The sequence below is a fragment of the Dermacentor variabilis genome, chromosome 1 (assembly GCF_050947875.1).
Source record: "Dermacentor variabilis isolate Ectoservices chromosome 1, ASM5094787v1, whole genome shotgun sequence".
Classification (NCBI taxonomy): Eukaryota; Metazoa; Arthropoda; class Arachnida; order Ixodida; family Ixodidae; genus Dermacentor; species Dermacentor variabilis.
The window spans coordinates 190266950-190287653 of NC_134568.1; the positions used below are offsets into that span (position 1 = coordinate 190266950).

Here is a 20704-nt window from a genome sequence, read left to right on the forward strand (position 1 = left end):
CAGCATATGATGTGACCGGCGTTGAACGTAGGTTCGCCTTAATTTCGCCTTCCTGTGTGCCTTTGTATGTTCTATAAAATTGTTTCAACACGGTACGCATCGACTCAGGTTTCGTTACTTGATGTGCGCGGTAAAATTGGCATCAAATTACTTTAGGGATATTTGCGCGGTAATATAACTGCGCGTTACAATCGGGGCGCGGTAGAATCGTGCAAATACGGTATTTCCTTCTGTCCTAAATTTCTTGGTGATAATTCTGTTTCAGATGTACTTATTGGCGTGATTATTACCATTTTTATTTTTGTTAATATAATTTGGTTAACCTTGTTTCTGCCTTAATATGTTGCAATTTGTATTCGATCCGATTGGTGCCAGTCGGATAGTATACATGTGTCTCTTACGTACTGAACTTTGTAGGCAACGGCCACTATCGTTCTTAGTCGCAAATTTAAAGCCGTCGTAATTATCTCAAGTTTTATTTCCGCTTTCATGCATATTGTGCTTCGTGTCTCGTTCCAGTGTTGCCGTATGTGCCGTTTCGATCTTTCTCCCGCTCAAACCCGCTCGTGATAGCTGGCGACCTTAAAGCTGCGCATCGCACCTGGGATTACGTGTATGACACCCCCAAGGATACCGCGCTTTGGCAGCATGCGAACGACCTGGGTTTCACCCTACTGACGGACAAGGCGTTCCCCACCTGCATCGGCGCGTCCACGCACAGGGATACCACCCGGATCTCTGCTTCATGAAGAGCACAGCCGATGCCCGTTGGTCCAATCTCGCGAAGGATCTTGGCAGCGACCATCTCATACTGGCCGTGCACTTACCCACCGTCATCATGATGCCCAAGTCGTACACGTGGGTCGACTGGGACCTCTTTCGCAAGACTCGCGCCGCACGATTCCCTCCCGACACTGCCCCGAACCTCGAGACGTGGGCGGCTCGGCTCAAGGCCGACGTGGGTAAGGCCACGAAAACAGTCAGTACGGACATGCCCACCGAGAAGATGGACAGCCGCCTCGCCCACTTGCTCGAGGCCAAACAATCTCTACTGACTCAATGGAAGAGCCAGCGTCTCAACCGCAGGCTCCGCAAACGCATTACAGAACTGAACAAGGACATAATGGAACACTGCAGCACTCTATCCAAACAGCAGTGGGACGAGGTCTGTAACTCGGTCCACGGACAGGTCCGCAACGGGAAGACGTGGAACCTCTTCAGACCCCTACTTGAGGACATCAACACCCGCACGAACCAGCGCCACTTGCTCACTGAAGTCCTTCACCAGGCCAAACGCACCGTTTCGCCGGATGGCGTCGTAAAGACCCTCGTACAAAAGTACCTATCGATACCCACAGGCCCGCCGACCCTACATCCCGAATACGCCGGTATCGACAAAACATGCACTCTCCTCGACGCCGAATTTTCCGTCGAAGAGGTGCGCCGGGCTCTCCACGAACTCAACGGCCTGTCCGCACCGGGCCCCGACGGCATAACCAACAAGCTCCTGCGAAACTTAGACGAGCCCTCGGTCGTGTATCTCACGTACGCCATCAACGACGTGCGTGGGTGGGGCGAGTTACCCGACGCCTGAAAGTCGCCCACGCGATACTCATTCTAAAACCGGGAAAAGCGCCTGGCGTCGATAACCTTCGCCCCATCTCGCTCGCGTCGTGTCTGGGTGTCGTACTCAAAAGAGTCGGCCGGTATCTTGAAGACCAAGACTGTTTCACACACCGCATGATCGGCTTCCGACCCGGGCTTTCGACGCAGGATACGATGCTTGTCCTGAAACGCCATATCATAGACGCCGGGAACACTTCGGACACCCGCGCCATACTCGGCCTCGACCTGGAGAAGGCGTTCGATAACATCCGAGCACTCGGCATTACTTAATACGATCGCGGACATATAGGGCTTGGGCGCCGGTTCTACGAGTTCGTCCGCTCCTTCCTAACCCGTCACAGGGCCGTGCTCCGTGCCGGAGACCTCACGTTGGAAGAAGTCAAGCTCGGACAGCGCGGCACCCCCCAGGGCTCCGTCCTCTCGGCGACGCTGTTCAACCTGGTGATGATCGGGCTCTCCGAACACCTCTCGAAGATAGAAGGCCTCAACCATACGACATCACCATCTGGTGCTCCGTGGGGTCGGACGGCTTTATCGAATCCGGCGCCTCTGCAGGAGGCAGTCGAAACCGCCGAGTCCTATCTCGACCACACGGCCCTCAAGTGCTCCTCCGCGAAATCGGAGCTGCTGCTGTGCTATCCAAAACAACAAACGAAAAGGCCCAAGAGGTGGAAACCCCTGACCGAGCGCAACATCGCCGTCCTCACCAGAGACGGTCGCCCCATCCCCAGGGTCAATTCCATCCGAGTCCTGGGAAGGAAAATCGAGGCGGGCGGGTCAAACATTCAAACGGTCCACAAACTGACAACAAAGACGGACAACGCGATACGACTCGTACGCAGAGTGGCCAATCGTAACCACGGCCTCAAAGAAGACAATCTGCTACGTCCCGTCCACGTGTTCGTCCTATGTCACTTTACCTACGTCGCAGCAATGCACAAGTGGAAACAATCGGTGCATACGTGACAAGCTCAATAAACTCATCCGAAAGTTAGTGAAGCGGGCCCTCGGGGCTCCCGATCACCACGCCGACGCATCCACTCCTCGAGCTCGGGGTGCACAATACGCTCGAAGAGATCGCTGAGGCTCAGGAGAGAGCGCAGGTGATACGACTTACGACCACCAAGACGGGCCGCCACATCTTGCGCGAGCTCGGCTACTATTTCCACCGACCACGCAGGATCCACCGGAGTTTACGCCGGTTTACCCACGATCGCACCCATTCCGCGAAATTTATACATCCGGAACACAATTGTGGCGCCTAGACCGAGCGACGGCTTTCCTCAAACGCATAAATAAGAAAGCGGACGACGTCACGTTCATGGACGCCGCCGCCTACCGCGGTCGCGTTTTCGTCCTCGCAGCGGACCATAAACGCCGCCACGGTATACTCACACGCGACCCCGAGGTGGCGGAGCAAGTGGCCATAGCCCTGGCAATGCTCGATGACAAGCGAGATGTAATATTCAGCGACTCGAGCCCGGCAATAAAAGCGTTCGAGAGAGGAGTAGTCTCCAACCAGGCGTTACGGGTGCTCCGCGGCGCTGATCCGAGCACCCTCAAGCACCACACCGTCATCTGATTTCCCGCCCACCTGGCTCGGATCCCGGGCGCCCCGCCCAACCTCAACGGGACAGCCCACGACGCTGCGCGCGCGCTTACCGACCGCCCCGTCACCCCCGGGCAACCGCGTCTCGACGAGTTGGAGGCGAATATGGACGCCCCAGTAACGTACCACGAAATCACTAAACACTTTTGCCTGAGACGACGTCTCTTTCCGCCCCCGCACCCCAAACTAAACAGGCCGCTGGCGCTAACGCTACGCTTGTTACAAGATATACCTATCCAAACCCCGCCACGTTACACATCATCTACCCGGACATTCACCCCAACGACACGTGTCCCTCGTGTGGCGACATGGCGACAAGCGCACGTGTTCTGGAAGTGTAGAAACGCTCCGCCCGACTCCATCTCGACAAGTGGGAGAAGGCCCTACGAAGGCCGCTACTACAAGACCAGCAATGGGCCGTCCAGCAGGCCAGCGCGGCAGCCGCTAGCTACTCCCTGTCGGTCCCTGCGTGGGAGACGCCCGCTGCGCGCTGACGCGCGTCCTGCAGAATCTTTCATAAAGTTTATCCAATCCAATCCAATCCAATCCAATCTGTAAATATTGTAACTTTCCAACGCGCTATTTGGCAGTGGAATTGCTGCTCACTGCGGAGAAAGCTCGCCAATTTCACAAAATTCATTGAATCGTCTCCAGTCCCTCCCGATGTTATATGCGTACAGGAGGTAGGCAAACACCAAGTAAATCTGAAGGGCTACGTGTGCTACAAGACCCGGAGTACCCACAAATTGCTACCTCCGCAAAGAAGGACGTGGCACTGAGTATTAGCTATGCAGGGAACGAGCCTATCCAACATCATGTAATCACGGTCTGGCCTCGAAAGCGCTGCCGACCTAAAACGGTAATAATCAATGTTTATAGCCCTCCCAGAGAGAAACAGGCCGACTTCGAGAATATACTAGTGCACTCATTGGGCCGTCTAAAAGGAAAGGACACTTATATTTCTGGGAGACTTTAATGCACAACACTCTAACTGGGGCTATCTCAAAGAGAACTCCAAAGAAATAATGCTATAGCGGACCTAGTGGAAAGGTACGACCTATACCAGCTTACACAGCCAGATCTACCCACACACATTGGTAATAGTGTCTCAAAAGACACGTCACCAGATCTGACATTCACTAACACCGCAAGGAATACGACGTGGACGAATCTAGGAGAAAATCTTGGCAGCGACCATTTCATTTTGAGTATATCGCTCAGTGCGGCCGCGCGTTAAGAAGGGTGATCGGGAAAGCCAAGATCTCGGACTGGGTGAAATTCCGCGAAGGGCTAGACATTCACGGAGACCTGACCGACGTCAGCACATGGACAGCACAAATCAAAAGGACACACGCGAGGGTTACGAAGGAGATTGAAACAAACACTGAAACTCCGGCGGTCGATAAACATCTACTTCATTTGTGGGATCCCAGAAGAAGCCTCACCAAACGTTGGAGGAGACAGAAACTTAACCGAAAGCTGAAAATACGTATATAGCCCAGCTAGCACAGCAAGCTAATGAGTATGCGCAATGTTTGAGTGACACCATTTGGAGACAGTTTACTGACTCGCTCAGAGGCGCACAGAGTACTAAGTGGACATGACCCGTCTTGCGAAGCATGATGTACCACGGAGGTACAAAAACAGTGGCGAACAGGGCACTCAAAACCCTAGAGAACGAGTTTAAAGGGGCGAAATCAAGTTAATAAACATGGTCAAGGAGATATATGTCGGGCTCAACCTTACTACAGAGCTGCTACACACGGAATACAAAGGAATAGCCCAACGCGATTTAGACGCACCTGTATAATCTTGGAAGAAATATACGCGGCAGCCCAATCTTTTCGGAAAAACACGGCTCCAGGAAATGATCAGATTACCAATGCCATGATCTGACACCACAGTGATGCAGCCCTAACACAAATCATGGACTTCTTTAATGAGAAAGTCTGGAGTGAGGGCGGAAAACTCCCAATAGAATGGAAAGAGTCAAATATCACCCTAATACCCAAGCCGGGTAAATCCAGGGATATCCAGAACCTAAGACCGATTTCGCTGACATCATGCGTGGGAAAGTTGTTTGAAAAAGTGATCTTAACCATACTGTCCACTATGTAGAGACGGAAAACCTTCTACCCAGCAACATGTTCGACTTCAGGCCACACGTATCAGCTCAAGACGTGTTCCTCCTTCTGAAGTACGATGTCCTGCACCCGATCAGAGGCTCGAATGACAATTTTATACTGGATCGCGATATCAAAAAAGCTTTTGATACAATCTCCCATGACTCGATCATGGAAGGCCTGGAGTCCATAAACGGTGGCTGCCGCATATACGCGTACGCTAGGCCCTTCCTGAGGCACCGAACCGCGACAATAGGTTTGGGTTCAACTAGGTCCGACCCTTTCGACCTCCCGAACAGAGGCACCCCGCAAGGAGCTATACTTTCTCCTATCCTCTTCAATGTGGGCATGCGTAAGCTTGCCATTGAGCTACAGCAGGACCCAGATTTAGGCGTCGCTATATTTACGCGGACGACATAACCCTTTGGACACGAAGAGGGTCGTACGCGGAAAAACAGGACACACTCCAGAGAGCAGTGGACAAGATAATGGCTTTCACGGACGGAGCAGGGATGAAATGTTCCCCGGAGAAGACCGAGCTGATCAAAATTAGGGCTAAATACGCGAGGAAAAACTATATTGTACCAATAACGATACATCAAGATGAACGTCCCGTTAGGGAGGTGAAAATACTGTGCATTCTGGGAATGTGGGTACAACAGAACGGATGCACCACACACATAATCAAAAAGTTGAGAGCAACATCAGGCAACGTAGCCCGTATGATACGAAGGATATCCAGCAGTAAAGATGGGTGAACTGAAGTAGAAACGATCAGGCTGGTCCACGCCTTTATAATTAGCAGGGTCACGTACGCACTCCCGTACCAAGCACTAACAAACCAGGAGATGAAACAATCTAATACAATCATAAGGAAAGCCTTCAAGGCAGCGCTTAGCCTCCCCGAAAACGCTTACAACGATAAAGTTGAGAAACTGGGCATCTACAACACCTTTGAGGAATACTCAAGCGCGGTCCTCATAGCTCAAAGAGAGCGGCTCTGCTCAACGAACCAGGGATGTGCAGTTCTAGAAAAGCTGGGCTTCACGCCCCGACCGCTGTACTGCGGCGATGATACAGTGTTACTGGACAGGGACACGAGATCTCATATCACGGTGGCACCGATACCAAAGAGCATGCGCCCAACGTACCATGCAGGTAGAAGACGAGCACGAGCTGCAACCTTGCAGAATCGTTTTGGAAAAGGTTCTACCGCGTACTACACAGACGCTAGCAGAGCCAGTAGAGAGACTCACACGCTAGCAGTCACTCAAAAACAACGTGTCATAACGGCCACAGTCGCAACTAGGTCCACGTGTGCGGCCGAAGCGGCTGCAATAGCCGTGGCCATTGCAGACGCGGAACACAGAAACGAATCGGCAGTCGTACGCGCAGACAGCGTGTCGCCTGTTTCCCAGAGGGACGGTACCCAAAATAGTACGTAGCATTCTGTGACAAACCCTGACAAAACCCCACGACATTATTTGGTGTCCGGCTCACGAGGACTTGGAGGGTAACGTTACGGCAGACCGTATAGCTCGAGGATTCAACAACCGAGCTGCGGCCGAGCCGAGCGTGGGACTTCTTCCAAGCACTCGCGACATTCTTCTACAACAGCGGGAGGAACGCAGAGAGTACGGTTGGTACGGCTACAGCAGAGTAGGGACTGGCGACGCATTCAAAGAAAGAGCTTCCCCAACCTGCATCAACTCAGTAAAATAAACCCAACTAGATTTCTGGACGTCTGTCCATGGTGTTCTAACAAACCCACACTACAACATATCACATGGGAGTGCCTGGAAAGGCCTTCATATATTACTAACCCATACATAACCGCACATCCACTTATGGTAAATAGGCAGTGGGAGGCATGGCTTGCGGACGAGGGAAAGGAAAGCCAAGTGGCCCTCCTGCACCAAGCCCAGCGAGCCGCTCGCGCCAGTGGAGCCCTGGGGCCGAATCTTATAACGGTTCGGAATACGAACCGTTCGCTTCGCCACTTACGTCACTAGATGTGCCACTCCCAAGCTGGTGGTGGAAGAACGCGACCAATAAATGAGAGGGTCATTATATGACGAGCCAATCGGGGAATTGCAGAATGCTTCAGCTTGCTAAATAAATGTAAAATATAAATGAAATATTACACGCCAAGTTCTGAAGTATAAACGTGTGGTACCGGGCTTTTACGCAATGCAGAAGTAATTTATTAATATCATTCTCAGCCGACAGGCGGTATCGCAAGTGTAAAAGAGTTGGCAGAGCGCAGCGCGATGTCGTCTCCTACCAGGAGCTCGCACGATGCAAGCAACAGGAACGCACTGCCAGCACTTCTGAAGTAGCGAGCGCGACAAAACCATGAACTGGTACCTAGGGACACCTTTACTGGGGGCGAGCTCCACCACTGGAAAAGCTAGCGCCACCGTCGGCGTGACGTGGCATGAGGGATCACGTGGACACAGCTGCCGCGTCGGCTGCTTCGGAAGCGCCGAAGCGAGCTGAAAACGAAAGTTTCAAGTCCCACCTGCGCCACGGTTCTGATTAAGTGGTAAGGTTTTACCGCCTTGGGTGTCTGCTTGACAACGTGTGAAAGTACTACAATAGGTAGTGGCAGCCTTTGGAGGCGTGCAGCATGGCAGGCTACTGCTCGGTGCCGCAGTGCCGGAGGTAAGCAACGGAGCCTGCTGCCAGCCTTATTCGCACGTAGCCGCAGGACAAGGAGCTGTGTGAAGCTTGGCTGGCGAAACTTAGAACCGGCAGACAGCCATCGGCTACAACTCGGGTATACAGCAAGCACAGACGCGAGGAACATTTCTCCTACGGCGCCGGGACTGCACGATGTTCGGTGAGTAGCAGAAAACACGCACTGAGACGCTCGCCCGCACTGCCCGGCTAATATCATGACAGTTTGGTCTATGAACTTGTTGATGCTAGATACTGGCAAGTTCACTGGAACGGAAAGGGAGCGGTAAGAGGCACATTAAAAAAAGGCACGGCATATGGTCATGTTTGTGTTATGAATTAATGCACTGGATTACGAAAAAGAAGCAGAGGGAAATCGCACGCTGAGAAGACCGATAAACATACAGTGCGACGCAACTTGAGAAATATATTGAAATGTCCAAGAATTTAGAAGACAAAAAAAAAGAAAGAATCGTCGCGACGGCACATCACAGTCGCCATAGGCGTGGAAGTCTCTATAACGGAATTATTTTTGAACAGTTCTGATAGCGTACACGCAACAATGGTTGCTAGTGTACTGTCAAATGCTCACATGCTGCGGCCTAAAGCTCACGGCATGGTTCGAAAACGCGCTCACAGCGAAAGCAAAACATTTTGTGCGGACATGCACGCAGACGCGCAGTCGCTCGCTGCGAACCCGCGCGATCGCGGGATTGAGGCTTCATTCTGTTATGCCTCATTTGGTTATACAGACAGCAAACTATAAGTACATATTTCACATAGTTTAATCTCAGCGTTTGGCTACCTTTCACGCAAGAAGCCGGTTCCGGAGACTTCATCGAGGAGACCGCGCCCAGTGGCGTTCACTGTACGTATTCGGTAAAGAGATAGCGTCTGTAAACGATTCTGTGCTTTCAGTTTGCCCAAGATTATTATATCGACAGTCAAAAACTTCCATCGTTTAGAGAGTACTTACATAAACCTCCAGGAGGGCTGCCGCGTGGTGTTTTTATTGAGCGCCGTATACGGCGCTCCTCATAGGTTTCGCTTATAAGCGAAACCTATGAGGAGCGCGCCGCGTGATCCCTCATAATACGCAAGGGAGGCGCTTCCGACAGATGGCGACTCCGTAACTCCTCGCCGTCAATATCAATTTTCCTCGATATACCTTCTTTTTTCGCCCTTCGTCATCGGCTCGGACTTGACTCGCTCGCCGCCGCGCTGCCGCTATCCCTGCGATCTGCCCCACGGCGCGTCGCGTGAGAAGCAATAGAACTTGAAATCGAACATTACGATATACGGACCCTGCATTGCCTGCGCGAAGTAAAATCGAAGAGCGTGGTGCTGACAGTGTGCGCTGTGCGGTGAAATTGAGGAACAAAGTGCGGCACTCCCGAACTAGAGAAAAAAGGGCAGCCAAATAAGAGATCTCCATAATATCTTCCCCATCCTGACTGTATACTTTTATCAGCAGAACGAAGGAAGCGCTGAACCAGCCTAGGTTGAACCCTTCTGATTGCTGAACGGCGATCTGCGAGCTATTCACGCTGGCGATAGCACTGGGAATTCGATCTCGCCTGTCAAATATCTCCTTGGCATTTGCTTTGAAGCGGAGGTCACGGGAAAGCTGACCCAGCCCTTCTACCGGCCAACACAGTAATTGCGAGATCAACTTCGTGGACAGTGTCGGCAGCAGAGATCTAGACCATTCCGACGAATGCTTCGCGTCCGACCGACCTCTGGGAGCTGCAGGCCGGTGGCGATGAACCGCAGCGCCCAATATTCCTTCCTCTGCATGGAATGACCACTGGTACGCTTGCACCCGAGTCTCCTCCATTTAATAGCGTAGCCTGCAAAAGGTCTACTTAGAAAGCCGGCAAGGGCGGTGCAACTCATCATCTGTCACTTCTTCGAACGCGTATCGCACTTCCAGCCGTGGTCGACACCGAAAGAGCAACGCTAAGCAGACGACGAAGGCAAGTAATAGCCTCCGAAGCAACCAACCATGGAGCAACCAACGCACGCGCGCGCGACGCCCGCGTCTCCGGGGTCGCGCGAACAGCGCGCGCGGCCAGGGTCGCAAGCCAACAGCCAAGCCACAACAATTCGGAACCCAAAGCGGACTACCCCTTCGCCGGTTCCTACGACCGGTTCGCTTTGAAGATGATTGACAGGCGCGTGGCGTATTCATAAAAATGCGATACTGCCCCGCTGCCTCTGACGACCTGTGACGTAACAAACGAACGGTTCCCCCAACCGAACCATTATAAGATTCGGCCCTTGAATATAGGGCCCAACCACGCTCGCCTACTTTTCTTTTTCAAAAATTAAGTTTATTTCTTTCCTTCCTTCCTTCCTTCCAACGCGCTCTATAGAAGGCCTTTGTTCTCGATGTGTTGTGTGTTCACTATGTAAATAGGGAGTTCCCATATACATAACTAATAGTTTATTCTTTTTTAAAAGCAATCCGCTTTAAAACCTGCGGTGCGAGGCGTACTAAAAGGGCTTCATTAGTATCAGCAGCAGCCTATTTATGTCCACTGCAGGACGAAGGCCTGTCCCTGCGATCTCCAATTACCCCTGTCCTGCGCCAACCGATTCCCGCTAGCACCCGCAAATTCCCCCCCCCCCCCGTTTTTTTTTTTTTTTTTGTCCAACGGTTATCTAATCTGCGCATTACATGACTTGACCCGCGTCATTTTTTTCTCTTGATGGCTATTAGAATATCGTCTATACCCGTTTGCTCTTGATATTTAAACCTAAGCTAAAGCTGTCGAGGCTAATTTTTACAACGAAATTATTCGGCTCAACCGCAAAAAAAGAAGCAAAAATATTACTGTGCCCTCCTAAAATGCTTGTGCGCACCTGAAGACGCATATGGCAATGTTACATTGTTCACAAACAGTATATATACCGCAAAATACAACAATTAAGGCTGCGTAGCTGAGATCACCGAGAACAGAAAGAAAACCGGCCGGTTTTTCAAACGCTTAGTGGCGTCGCATTTCTAAGTCTCAATTTGTCAAAATAAGCTTATGTCAAACCTACGCGAGTAAAGACGATGAGCAAAACGAGAACAAGGTAAAAGCGGGAGCCAACGTTTCGACAAGTGGACTCGTCATTGACAACAATATGTCGCTTGAAAAAGACCAGTCCACTTGTCGAAACGTTGGCTCCCGCTTTTACTTTGTTCTCGTTTTGCTCATCGTCTTGAATTTCCATCTCCCACCTTCGCCGTGTTTCCCTACGCGAGTAAAGAATGGTGACGTCTCCCAGACCACCTCAACGCCCTGTATATGTCTGCCATAGAATGCCGTAGTACAGAACACCTATACAAACTGGCCGTAGGTATGACTATAAATAAGGGGAAATTGCTTGCTACCTGCAGGTAAATGTGAACAAGCTTGTTCGGCACAACGGATGTTTAATACTTCAAACTCATATACTAACGGACAATCAGCGGTAAAAGCAAAATTCGAATCATAAAAATAATTCCTTTATTTTCTGGATTCGTGGTTATGCTAGAAGGTCAACGTGAAGTTGGCCAAAGTATGCAGCAATGAGCAGAAGAACCGAAACTGATTCGTAAGAGCAAGTATTATAATAATTATCTAAAGAACTCTGACGGTTGTCTTTTTTTACAATGTTTATGCCTTCATTCAATGAAAAATAAAAAGACAAGTCGGAAATGTTATGTCAGTACAGATACGCTACTGACACTACTGGTTTGGAGGGTGGTTATTATGCGCTTCCGCCACTTCCGCTTCCGTAGTGTGACGCTGTCAACGCTGTCCGCTAGTCAATGTACGCGCAGCGGGCATCATGTCAAATTATGGTCAAAACCAGGATTATTATTATGACTGGAATAACCCACCGCCAGTTCAGCAAGGCTACGTTTACGACACAGGTTCCCAACATGACTTCGGAGCTCAGCAGCAGTTTGCGACCTTCGATTACACAGCACCCGGCGGGGGAGTGAACGCAGGCTACGGCGACCCATCGAGCTACGTGGGATCAGGGTCGCCATACACCGGCAGCATCTTGACGCCAGATTCCAGCTTGGGCCCCTACGGAACGGATGACGACTTCGAAAATGAACCGCCTTTGCTAGAAGAGTTGGGCATTAACTTTGACCACATACTGCAGAAGACGGTAGCAGTGCTGAACCCTATGAAGGACCCAGACGCGGCCATACTGCAAGAGTCTGATCTGGCAGGACCTTTAGTCTTTTGTCTGGCGTTTGGAGGATTCCTGCTACTCACGGGCAAGGTGCACTTCGGCTACATCTATGGAATAGGTGTGCTCGGATGCTTGGCCATGTACTCGCTGCTGAACTTGATGAGTGCATCCGGCATTTCGGTCGGCTGCACTGTCAGTGTGCTTGGCTACTGCTTGCTCCCCATGGTTCTACTGTCGGGCTTGTCTATCCTGTTCTCGCTGAAAGGCAGCCTGGGTACCGCCGTCGCGCTCGCAGTCGTCGTTTGGTGCGCGCTGTCTGCGTCCAAGCTGTTCGTTACAGCGCTGAGCATGGTGCATCAGCAACCGCTCGTCCTCTACCCCTGCGCCCTTGTGTACGGAGTATTTGCGCTGCTCACCATATTCTAGCACCTCTCACCCAGTCTCGTGCGTGTCTGAGTGAATAAAGCGCCTGCGCGCTTCCATCACGGGCCTTAACCTGGTTTTTACCAACTGTCAGAGAAGTTTGTTGCGCTCAATGGCATTTGTTTTGAATGTCATCGCACATGTTGCGCCACGTTCACCGTGTCCGATGTGTCTTAGCGTTGCTTGGAATATTATTCCAAGGAACTGTGGCGATGAGGGGCTGTTTTGTGTGTAGATATCTACCAACGATAGCGTATCGAAAGCGAAGCTGAAATGTTAAGCCCGGGATGTGCATCGAGCGCAGTCACTGTTGAGCACGTTCTATTTTCTTCTGGCATGTCTAATGGATTTTCATTTGCCCTTTGCTCTGGCCATTGCAAAAAGTTACGAAACTTTTCTGTATGCTCCAGAGCTGTAGCTCTGTATATGCTACCTGTGGTAGCATATACAGTAACTCTATCTACAGATGGGCAGCCACACCCCACAGCAACTCTTACTTTCACAGTGGCCTTGAACCTTTTAGCAAAGTCGCCTATCCAATGTGAGCATACCTTCTTGCCTAGTCTTAATAGTTGACGCAAAGAACTGCGTACTTCAGCCTGCTGGAGACTGTTGCAGAGAAAATGTATTGCTTGAAACTATTTGCAGCAGTTGTGTTTTTAGGCCTGGTACTATTTCGTTAAAATCTTGGGGAAGCAACATTTTTATGTGGTTTGTTCATGCATTTGATGAGTGTGCACTTGCAGAAGGAACTGTAATTGCCACTAATGGCCATGCCTACTATGTTTTGCAAACAAGTACAGTCTTGTAATCCCTCGCACAGTTTGTGTTAAATTTGAGCAAGGAAGACCTACTGTCTAAAGCCGAATGATTTTTGTGAACATAAATATCCAGCTGCGCGTCGCCCATTCACTTAATCCTCTTGTTACTGAGGGCAATGTGGGGTCATCAATGCTGTACTGCCCCCTTCAGAAAAGAGCCAAACTTGTCAACATGGCCATGATTTTAGTCCACATCTTTACCAAGGAATATCAAACCACTGACTATCACTCATTTTCTCTCCCATATGCTAAGAAAGCTCCGTTTCCTTTTGATATAATTCAGTAAAACCAACTTTTGCCCTGATTAAATATTGCTTCTTTGAATGTTATGAAATGCACTGTTTCTGTGGGTTATACTTCCATTAAATTTCATCAGACAGATGAAAAAGTCTACTTTTTGCATTATACCTTAGGAAAACACCATGAAAGACAAGTTGAAGCTATTCATGCATATCATACGCAAGTGGCTACGACTACACACCAAGAGCATACATAGGCCGCTCCAGTTCTCGCTACTAGGTTGTTGGCACACGTGTTCCTGCATTTTTCTTGTCAAAAAGTGACCACTGTGGTTAGAACTTGAACCAACTGTGTGCTCAGCAGTGAAGTGCCATAGCTGCTGACCCACAGCAAGTGGCAACTTTCCAACATCGAATTGAGAAACATTCATGGGATGGAGTGATCAATAGTGGTCAAACAAGGGATCTCTCTGAAGCCAACTTTAGCTCCAAAGACTTCTCTTGTTTAACAACTGTGTGTTTAACAACATATAAGTGTAGCCCCTTTACGGGCTCCCATCTAGATTAGCTACCAGAGACAACTGGACTAAGACAGCTCACAAACTTGCAGCTATGAGTGCAAGAAAGTAATGGTAAAGTATCATGGCAATGCAGCAAGGGCTTTTTCAATTGATTACACTGAGCAGCCATTTCACTCTTGTGCAACCTAACCTCCGCCATGATGCCTTGCTGTAGTGAGGAATCTGCTGTTCTTTTCATTAGTGCCCTCAAAAACAAACACGGAAAAAGCATTCCAGCACAAAAAGTGCTTGCCACAGACATTTACGCTGGCTCAGGCATTTAAAATGAGTAGAAAATTTTCCCCGCAAATAGTTGCTAAAGAACACAGCCCTACAAGGTGACCAAAGCCAGTTCATGTGTAGTCTTTCATTTTAGGTAAAACCTGATAATTCCAGATTTTAGCAACTCAAACAAGTTTAATCAAACTGGTTTACCCCAATCTCTCCCCGAAGTTCTTCCCTTCCATAAAACATAAATGCCCTACTTGTATGAGCAAGTGGTCAAGATTTATTAACATTATTAATTACAATAAATACGTTTCCTTTTCACTTAACACAACCCGACATGCTTAAGCAGTGTATTCAGCACCTGCCTGCCTTCAGCAAACAAATGCTTGTTGCCCCTTTAATTATTGCATTTAAGACCCCTCCCCCCACTTTCGCTAGGCAGCTCGCAATGATCTCTTACAATTAAGAAATATACAGTGCCATGAAATTTTATGTCAGAGAATTTTCAATGCATTAAAAATGACAACTGTTGTATACATTAATCTAGTAACATTAGTAACTTTTCAATAGTAAAACACTTATTCTTTCTTGAGAAAAAAACATTTGGATGGCAGGTAAAAGGATGAACTAATCTTTGCCATCTGATCGGTTTCTGACAACTAACAAGCTCGCTTCATGAAGGTTGATATAAGAAGCCAGTTTTATTCACGGCCAGCTCTATTGCATAAGAAAAGTATCCACATACTATTCATCACAGTCATGCCTGTGGGCAGCTGCCAGGTGGTCCCACAGACAATAGTGGAAGATTTTCAGTTTTTGTAAAAAAACAGTATGTAAACTATGGACTCATTTACAGTGTGGTTCACTTCACCACACAAAAATCTGCATCACACACTCGACTATGAACAAAAAAAGACACTCACATGGAAATTATGTTTTAATTTGCTCTTTGACACAGAACTTGCCAACAGCAGTAGGCGGTCAGTCTACCGAAAGACAACTATGTTGGCCAAAATAAACATTTGTGCAGCGATACCAAGATGCTCTATTGTCTCTAATCTGCACACAAGTCTATCATGATCTTAAATAAGGCACATATATAGATGACAACTCTTATCTAGTTCTTCCATGAAGCTCTCACAGACAACCAGTTTTATATGACTGCCAGTACAATGCGTGTGACCACTTTGACACACAATTTATTAAATGCACAATTTAAAATCCAGCAGGCTTAGCTGCTCAGCATAAAAATATAAAATCATATAACACTATACAAACAGCTCTTCCATGGAGCTCTTGCTGATAAAATAACCAGTTTATATGACTGCCACTGATACTTGTGTCCACTAGAATGTGTGCTCTTTGACACAACTTATTTAAGAACGGTGGACAACCTAAGACCCATCTGGTTCATCTAATCGATAAACACGTAAAGTGAGACAGCACTATACAATTAGGCTGCAAAACTAGAACGCTCCAGTTTTTCTAAAATATGCATGTAAATTAATTAGTGATCGTGAATGAGGCACACATCTAAATGGCGATTGATGTGTTGCTCCTCCATGAAGCTGCCACAGGCAGGGCATTCAACTAATCTTGACTCCCTGCGAGTGCTTACATTCGAGGTGGCACTTGTGTTCAGTGGTGCGTGTAATGGTGATGTTGACATGCTCGATCCAGTCGTCTTTCCAGAGTATGTTTCTTGCTCTCTCAAGGTATTGTCCTCATTGATTATCGTGCATTCATCATCAGATTCACTGTCGGAACTGAGTAGTTCTCTTATGAACTTCATCTTGGCAGCACTCATCCTTCTATTGGTTCGTTTTGTAGGGGATGTTTTTTTACCTAAAAGCTCTTTCAGTGTTGGCTGAGTTGAACGAGACAACTTTGGTGTTGTCATCTTGACTTCTATGTCAGCTCCATCTCTGTTCCCTAAATGGCTAGGACTTGACTTTGTAGAACCATCAGTTACTGATTTATCCACCTGGCAATACTGTATCTCCCTCATGGGTGTTCCCAAGACACAGTTGGATACTGGTAATAAACTTCTATCTTTTGAGGCAAAATTGCCCCTTTCTGGAATCTGAGATGTGGAGGAATGACTACCTAGCATGTGGCCTCTGCCACTGAAGGCAACCAGCTGGTTTGATTGGGACTCGACTACTGGTTGAGACAGGGTGTGCACATTGCTAGGTAGCCTTTTCACGATGCCAGGAAAGCTTGAGACGTGCGGTTCCGACAGCTTGGGACGTGCACCTTGGTGAACATGTGTAGCAGGTACAGAAGTTGCAGTTGCCTTGATGCTGTGCTGTGGTACGAATAGAGTCCTGATGTCTGTGCCGTCTGCCATCTTGGATTTTTTTACTGCTGCACAAAGGATGCAAAGATATGTTCAAGAGACCTGTGTACACAAAGTAAGACTATTTACTTAAGGAGTACTAACACAAAATTTTTATTTCTTTTGTTTGACTGATTCGGTAGCTGCCAACTTCGCAATGACGGTACAAGGCCTCAGTGATGCTGCAGGAATATTGACCAAAACTCCCAACACGTCGGGAAAATAGGGGTTTATGGTCATCTGATATCACTGATGTGTGGGTTGGTGCAGTGGTCAAAAGCTGCAGTGACAGTCTTGCCAAGTGCTTTATATGGCGGGATAATCAGAGATACAAGCTGAGAAGGGTGCTGCATGTTCTCGAGAGGTGCGACAGCTATATTAGGATACAACTTAAAAAAAAAAAAAAAACAGCAGTTGGCAACCAAGGCACATTGACTGCACCAGGTTGTGTTACTCCGCCAGCCAATCACAGAAGCAAACAAAATCATCGCCATGCGACCTTTTCAAAACGGCGCAGTACTTGATACCTCCAGAGCATCTGCAGTCTTTTCATCGGCGGAAGCGATGAGGTGTGCAACAGACATGGACAAAGTGTAATGAGTCTGAGCATTTCGCTCTTCAAAAGTCCGTGGTACAGTTCAGTTCACTGCTGAGCTCTTTTACTCATGAAATTTCACTGCCAACTGAAGTGAAACTTGACAATAAATAGTTGCCGTTTTATTTCAGTTCAATAAAGAATGAGGCTTTCACCGTTCCACTATATTAGACGAGTGAAAATGTATAAAATTACGCGCTTATAATTTCATTTTTGTAGTTACTGCCTTATTTAGGTAACAGGGAAAGTTTGAAGCACGAACTAGTATTTGCAGCTTCGCGAAGTAACAGTGGCTGGCGGTTATGAGGGCTTGGGCAGGGCTTCACTGCAGACTTAAGTTGTATCCAACTACAGACCTGTGTCAAATGCAGACTAATCTAGAATAAAAGAGGAACGAATAGCTGATGTAGCACACCCAGCTCTTGGCAGCACGGCCATCGTGTGGCTTGCGATCACTGCACTTGACCCACTAGACTGACTGACTTGGGCATCAGTGATTTGTGATACCTCCAAATTTTGTGATGTAAAAAGCATGCTCATCAATACCCCTTCTGCCAAGGAGCCGCACTGCTTTTGGTACATGTTCTTGACTGGTAATGAGCATAATTAATGATTTGCTGCATGTACGAAGAATTCTGGCAGCATACAATCAAAGTATAAAATCAGCAGCTATCTAATCAAGTAAAAAAAACCTACACAAAATTTTTGTGTCAGTGACACTTGGATGACACTCAGATTTGTCAACAATCATTAATCGGTGGCTATACCCTGTTTCAGTAGTTCCTCTCAGTATTGTGAAAGCTACGAGCGTCCTCGAACAATTAGGATGGTGAACACACCTTAAATATGTCCTTCCATGTCTTGTGTGCTAGCAGCGACCACTGCAGCACAAGTGATGGCAGCATCTACGAACACTGTGCAACTGCATAGCAAGATCAGCTGTTGTGATAGTAGCAGCAAATAATTTGCTCCGACACCGAAAAGGCATGAGTCTTCGAGATACTTTGACATATTGAGGAGACTGAGGAAGCGCAGCATTCAGAACCACTCGGCCAGCATGCAACATCACACGAGATGGTGGCCCCATCTCTCGATCCCTCTTGTAACATCCACTTGTACAGAATGCACTCACTGACATTTGCAAGTGCTACCATTCTCTTGATTACAGTTTGTGCTTCCACCTTTGCCGCACTCCTTCTTCACTAACCCAAGCACGTTCAATGTCAGCTACTTCATTCCTTTCACGTACAAGAGCCACTTGGAACAATACAGCACAGGCAAGTCTGCAGGCACCATTTATGCAGGGGACAAAGCACTACCAAGGGGGCGCCCTCTGTAGCAAGTGTCAAAGCAATTAAGTTTTTGTACCTTTTAAATGACAATTAATGTCTATACAAAGTGTTGTATTGATTTCTTTTGTCCTTTGCACATTATCACTCAGACAAGTGTAGAACTCTATTTTCAGTATCAGAGAGCTTCAATAAATACTTAAGAAGAGAAGCAAGATCACACAAAACAGTGCAGCTGCAACCTGCAGAGAAGCTTCCAAGTAAGCAGCTGCCGACAAGACCACAGATGAACGGTTTCGGAACTATAGCACCACATCTCGCTGTGGAATAATCTGCACTTGCAGCCTCATAGCTTTGGTTCTGCTGTGAGGTACTTCTGAAACAGAGTATAGGCATGAAGGAACAGTCCAGTAACTATTTCATAATGTATTTATGTCAAAGCTAAAACAAGGGCCATGGGCTATCATGCCATAGTGTAGGACAGCCCACATGCACCTTTTTTTTTTTTTTTTTGCCATCTGAATCCACTGCAACCATGGGCCGAGCAAATGACCTGACACTCGGTAATGGGACAACATGTCACTGAGGGGTTCAACCATCCATCAATACGAAACAAAATGTATGACTTGCTAACCATTTCTGTCAGGTAAAACACCGTCTTTCCTCTTGCCCTTTGGAGCTTTCGGCTCAGGCTCACGTATCTTTATAAAGGTGCCACCGCAGGTGCGCTGGTGGTCAGCCCACCATAGGTCCTTGTCAGATGGTGGCCGGTTCATGGCCCGCTTCACGATACCAAAGTAGGGCCTTCGATGCTGGCAGGGGCCATTGCAGCGCCACCAGTGATTACGATAGCTCGCTACCTCCCCATGAAAGTTGTGGTACACCTGGTCAGAAAGGACCCAACACAAAATAGGTGAGTACATTTTGGCAGCATTTCTGCTACAAGAGGTTGTTACAAATACCAGCACTTCGGACCATATTGTGTCTCTTTCTACAGTCTCTATTAACTCCTCCGATTCTGGACTGACGTTATTGTATCAGAAGAGACTAGTAAGATAATGCTAGCGACTTAAAGTGTAGACTGTATGTTCATTACAAAATTTAGCCATCCGAAAACTAAGAATATGTGGTATCCTTGAGAGTATTTGTAAAATGTGGCTCTGCGCAGCTAGTGCTAGATCAAAGTGGAGGTGCAAAAGCTGTTACAATGCATTATGAAATTGTATCTCATTGCTAAGAGTCGGAAATCCTTAATGAGAGGCTCACAAACTGGCTCACCGTTATATGTGCTCCACTTGTTTTGTTAATACGTTCCATATGCTTATGAAATTCAGGTCCGTGAGCATCATGATCCTGCACATACATAGTGAATAAACAATGCTCTTACATTCATCTTAAAAGGGCTGTTACAAACACAATACTGTTACTCATATTTGTTGCACCAATGCATAATAAACTGCTAGTAAAAGATTGACAAACTTGAACTACAGAGTAACTGGTCCATGCCACTTCAAGCTTACTTCAATGACTGACTGGAGCACACACAAGTTATGTCCTTATGGAGGTGTAATCTTCACACAAACTACAGTAGCATAACATTGTAGGTTGCCAATGAGTATGCATTAGGACAGAATTCACAATCTTGCATCCAATACACAGAACAGCGTTTTCAAGCAGGAGACAGGCACAATGCCATACGGCAATGCGACTCTGCAAGACAGGGAGTGCACTTGATATTCGAACACAAAGAGAAGGACATTTTATTTGTAATATCACGCAGGTACAGTGATCCAACAAATACCTAATGCGTTTTTTTCTTACTCGTGTTTAAACCACAGCTAAGGTGTTTCTTTCTTACGTGCCAAAGTAATAACTATCATATCTAGGCTCCTCACATTTTTGCAGAAAGGTTACGTGGCTAACTGGACATAACAGGAATTTTTTTTTCAATGATCATTTCACTAATTAAAAAATATGCTAATTGACATCTTAATG

General features: G+C 47.8%; 2 protein-coding genes across 2 annotated transcripts in view; one reads left to right on the forward strand and one right to left on the reverse strand.

Annotated features, from left to right (window-relative positions):
* Nucleotides 1-11794: 11794 nt before the first annotated feature.
* Nucleotides 11795-12722, forward strand: Yip1d1 (Yip1 domain-containing 1). The gene has a single exon (XM_075701975.1). The coding sequence runs from the start codon at nucleotides 11860-11862 to the stop codon at nucleotides 12640-12642; it is 783 nt and encodes a 260-aa protein (XP_075558090.1). The 5' UTR covers nucleotides 11795-11859; the 3' UTR covers nucleotides 12643-12722.
* Nucleotides 12723-15411: 2689 nt separating this feature from the next.
* mh (DNA-dependent metalloprotease SPRTN) overlaps nucleotides 15412-20704 on the reverse strand; it is a 33170-nt gene continuing 27877 nt past the window's right edge. Inside the window, exons 5-7 of the mRNA XM_075701947.1 lie at nucleotides 19988-20062; nucleotides 19344-19593; nucleotides 15412-16854 (exon numbers count right to left, since the gene is read on the reverse strand). Of these exons, the coding sequence (XP_075558062.1) occupies nucleotides 15995-16854; nucleotides 19344-19593; nucleotides 19988-20062 (1185 nt within the window). The 3' untranslated portion in view covers nucleotides 15412-15994. The remainder of the gene's footprint in view (nucleotides 16855-19343; nucleotides 19594-19987; nucleotides 20063-20704) is intronic.

Excerpts from the sequence above, each read along its gene's own strand:
- Yip1d1 (XM_075701975.1), top strand. The coding sequence starts at position 11,860 with ATGTCAAATTATGGTCAAAACCAGGATTATTATTATGACTGGAATAAC.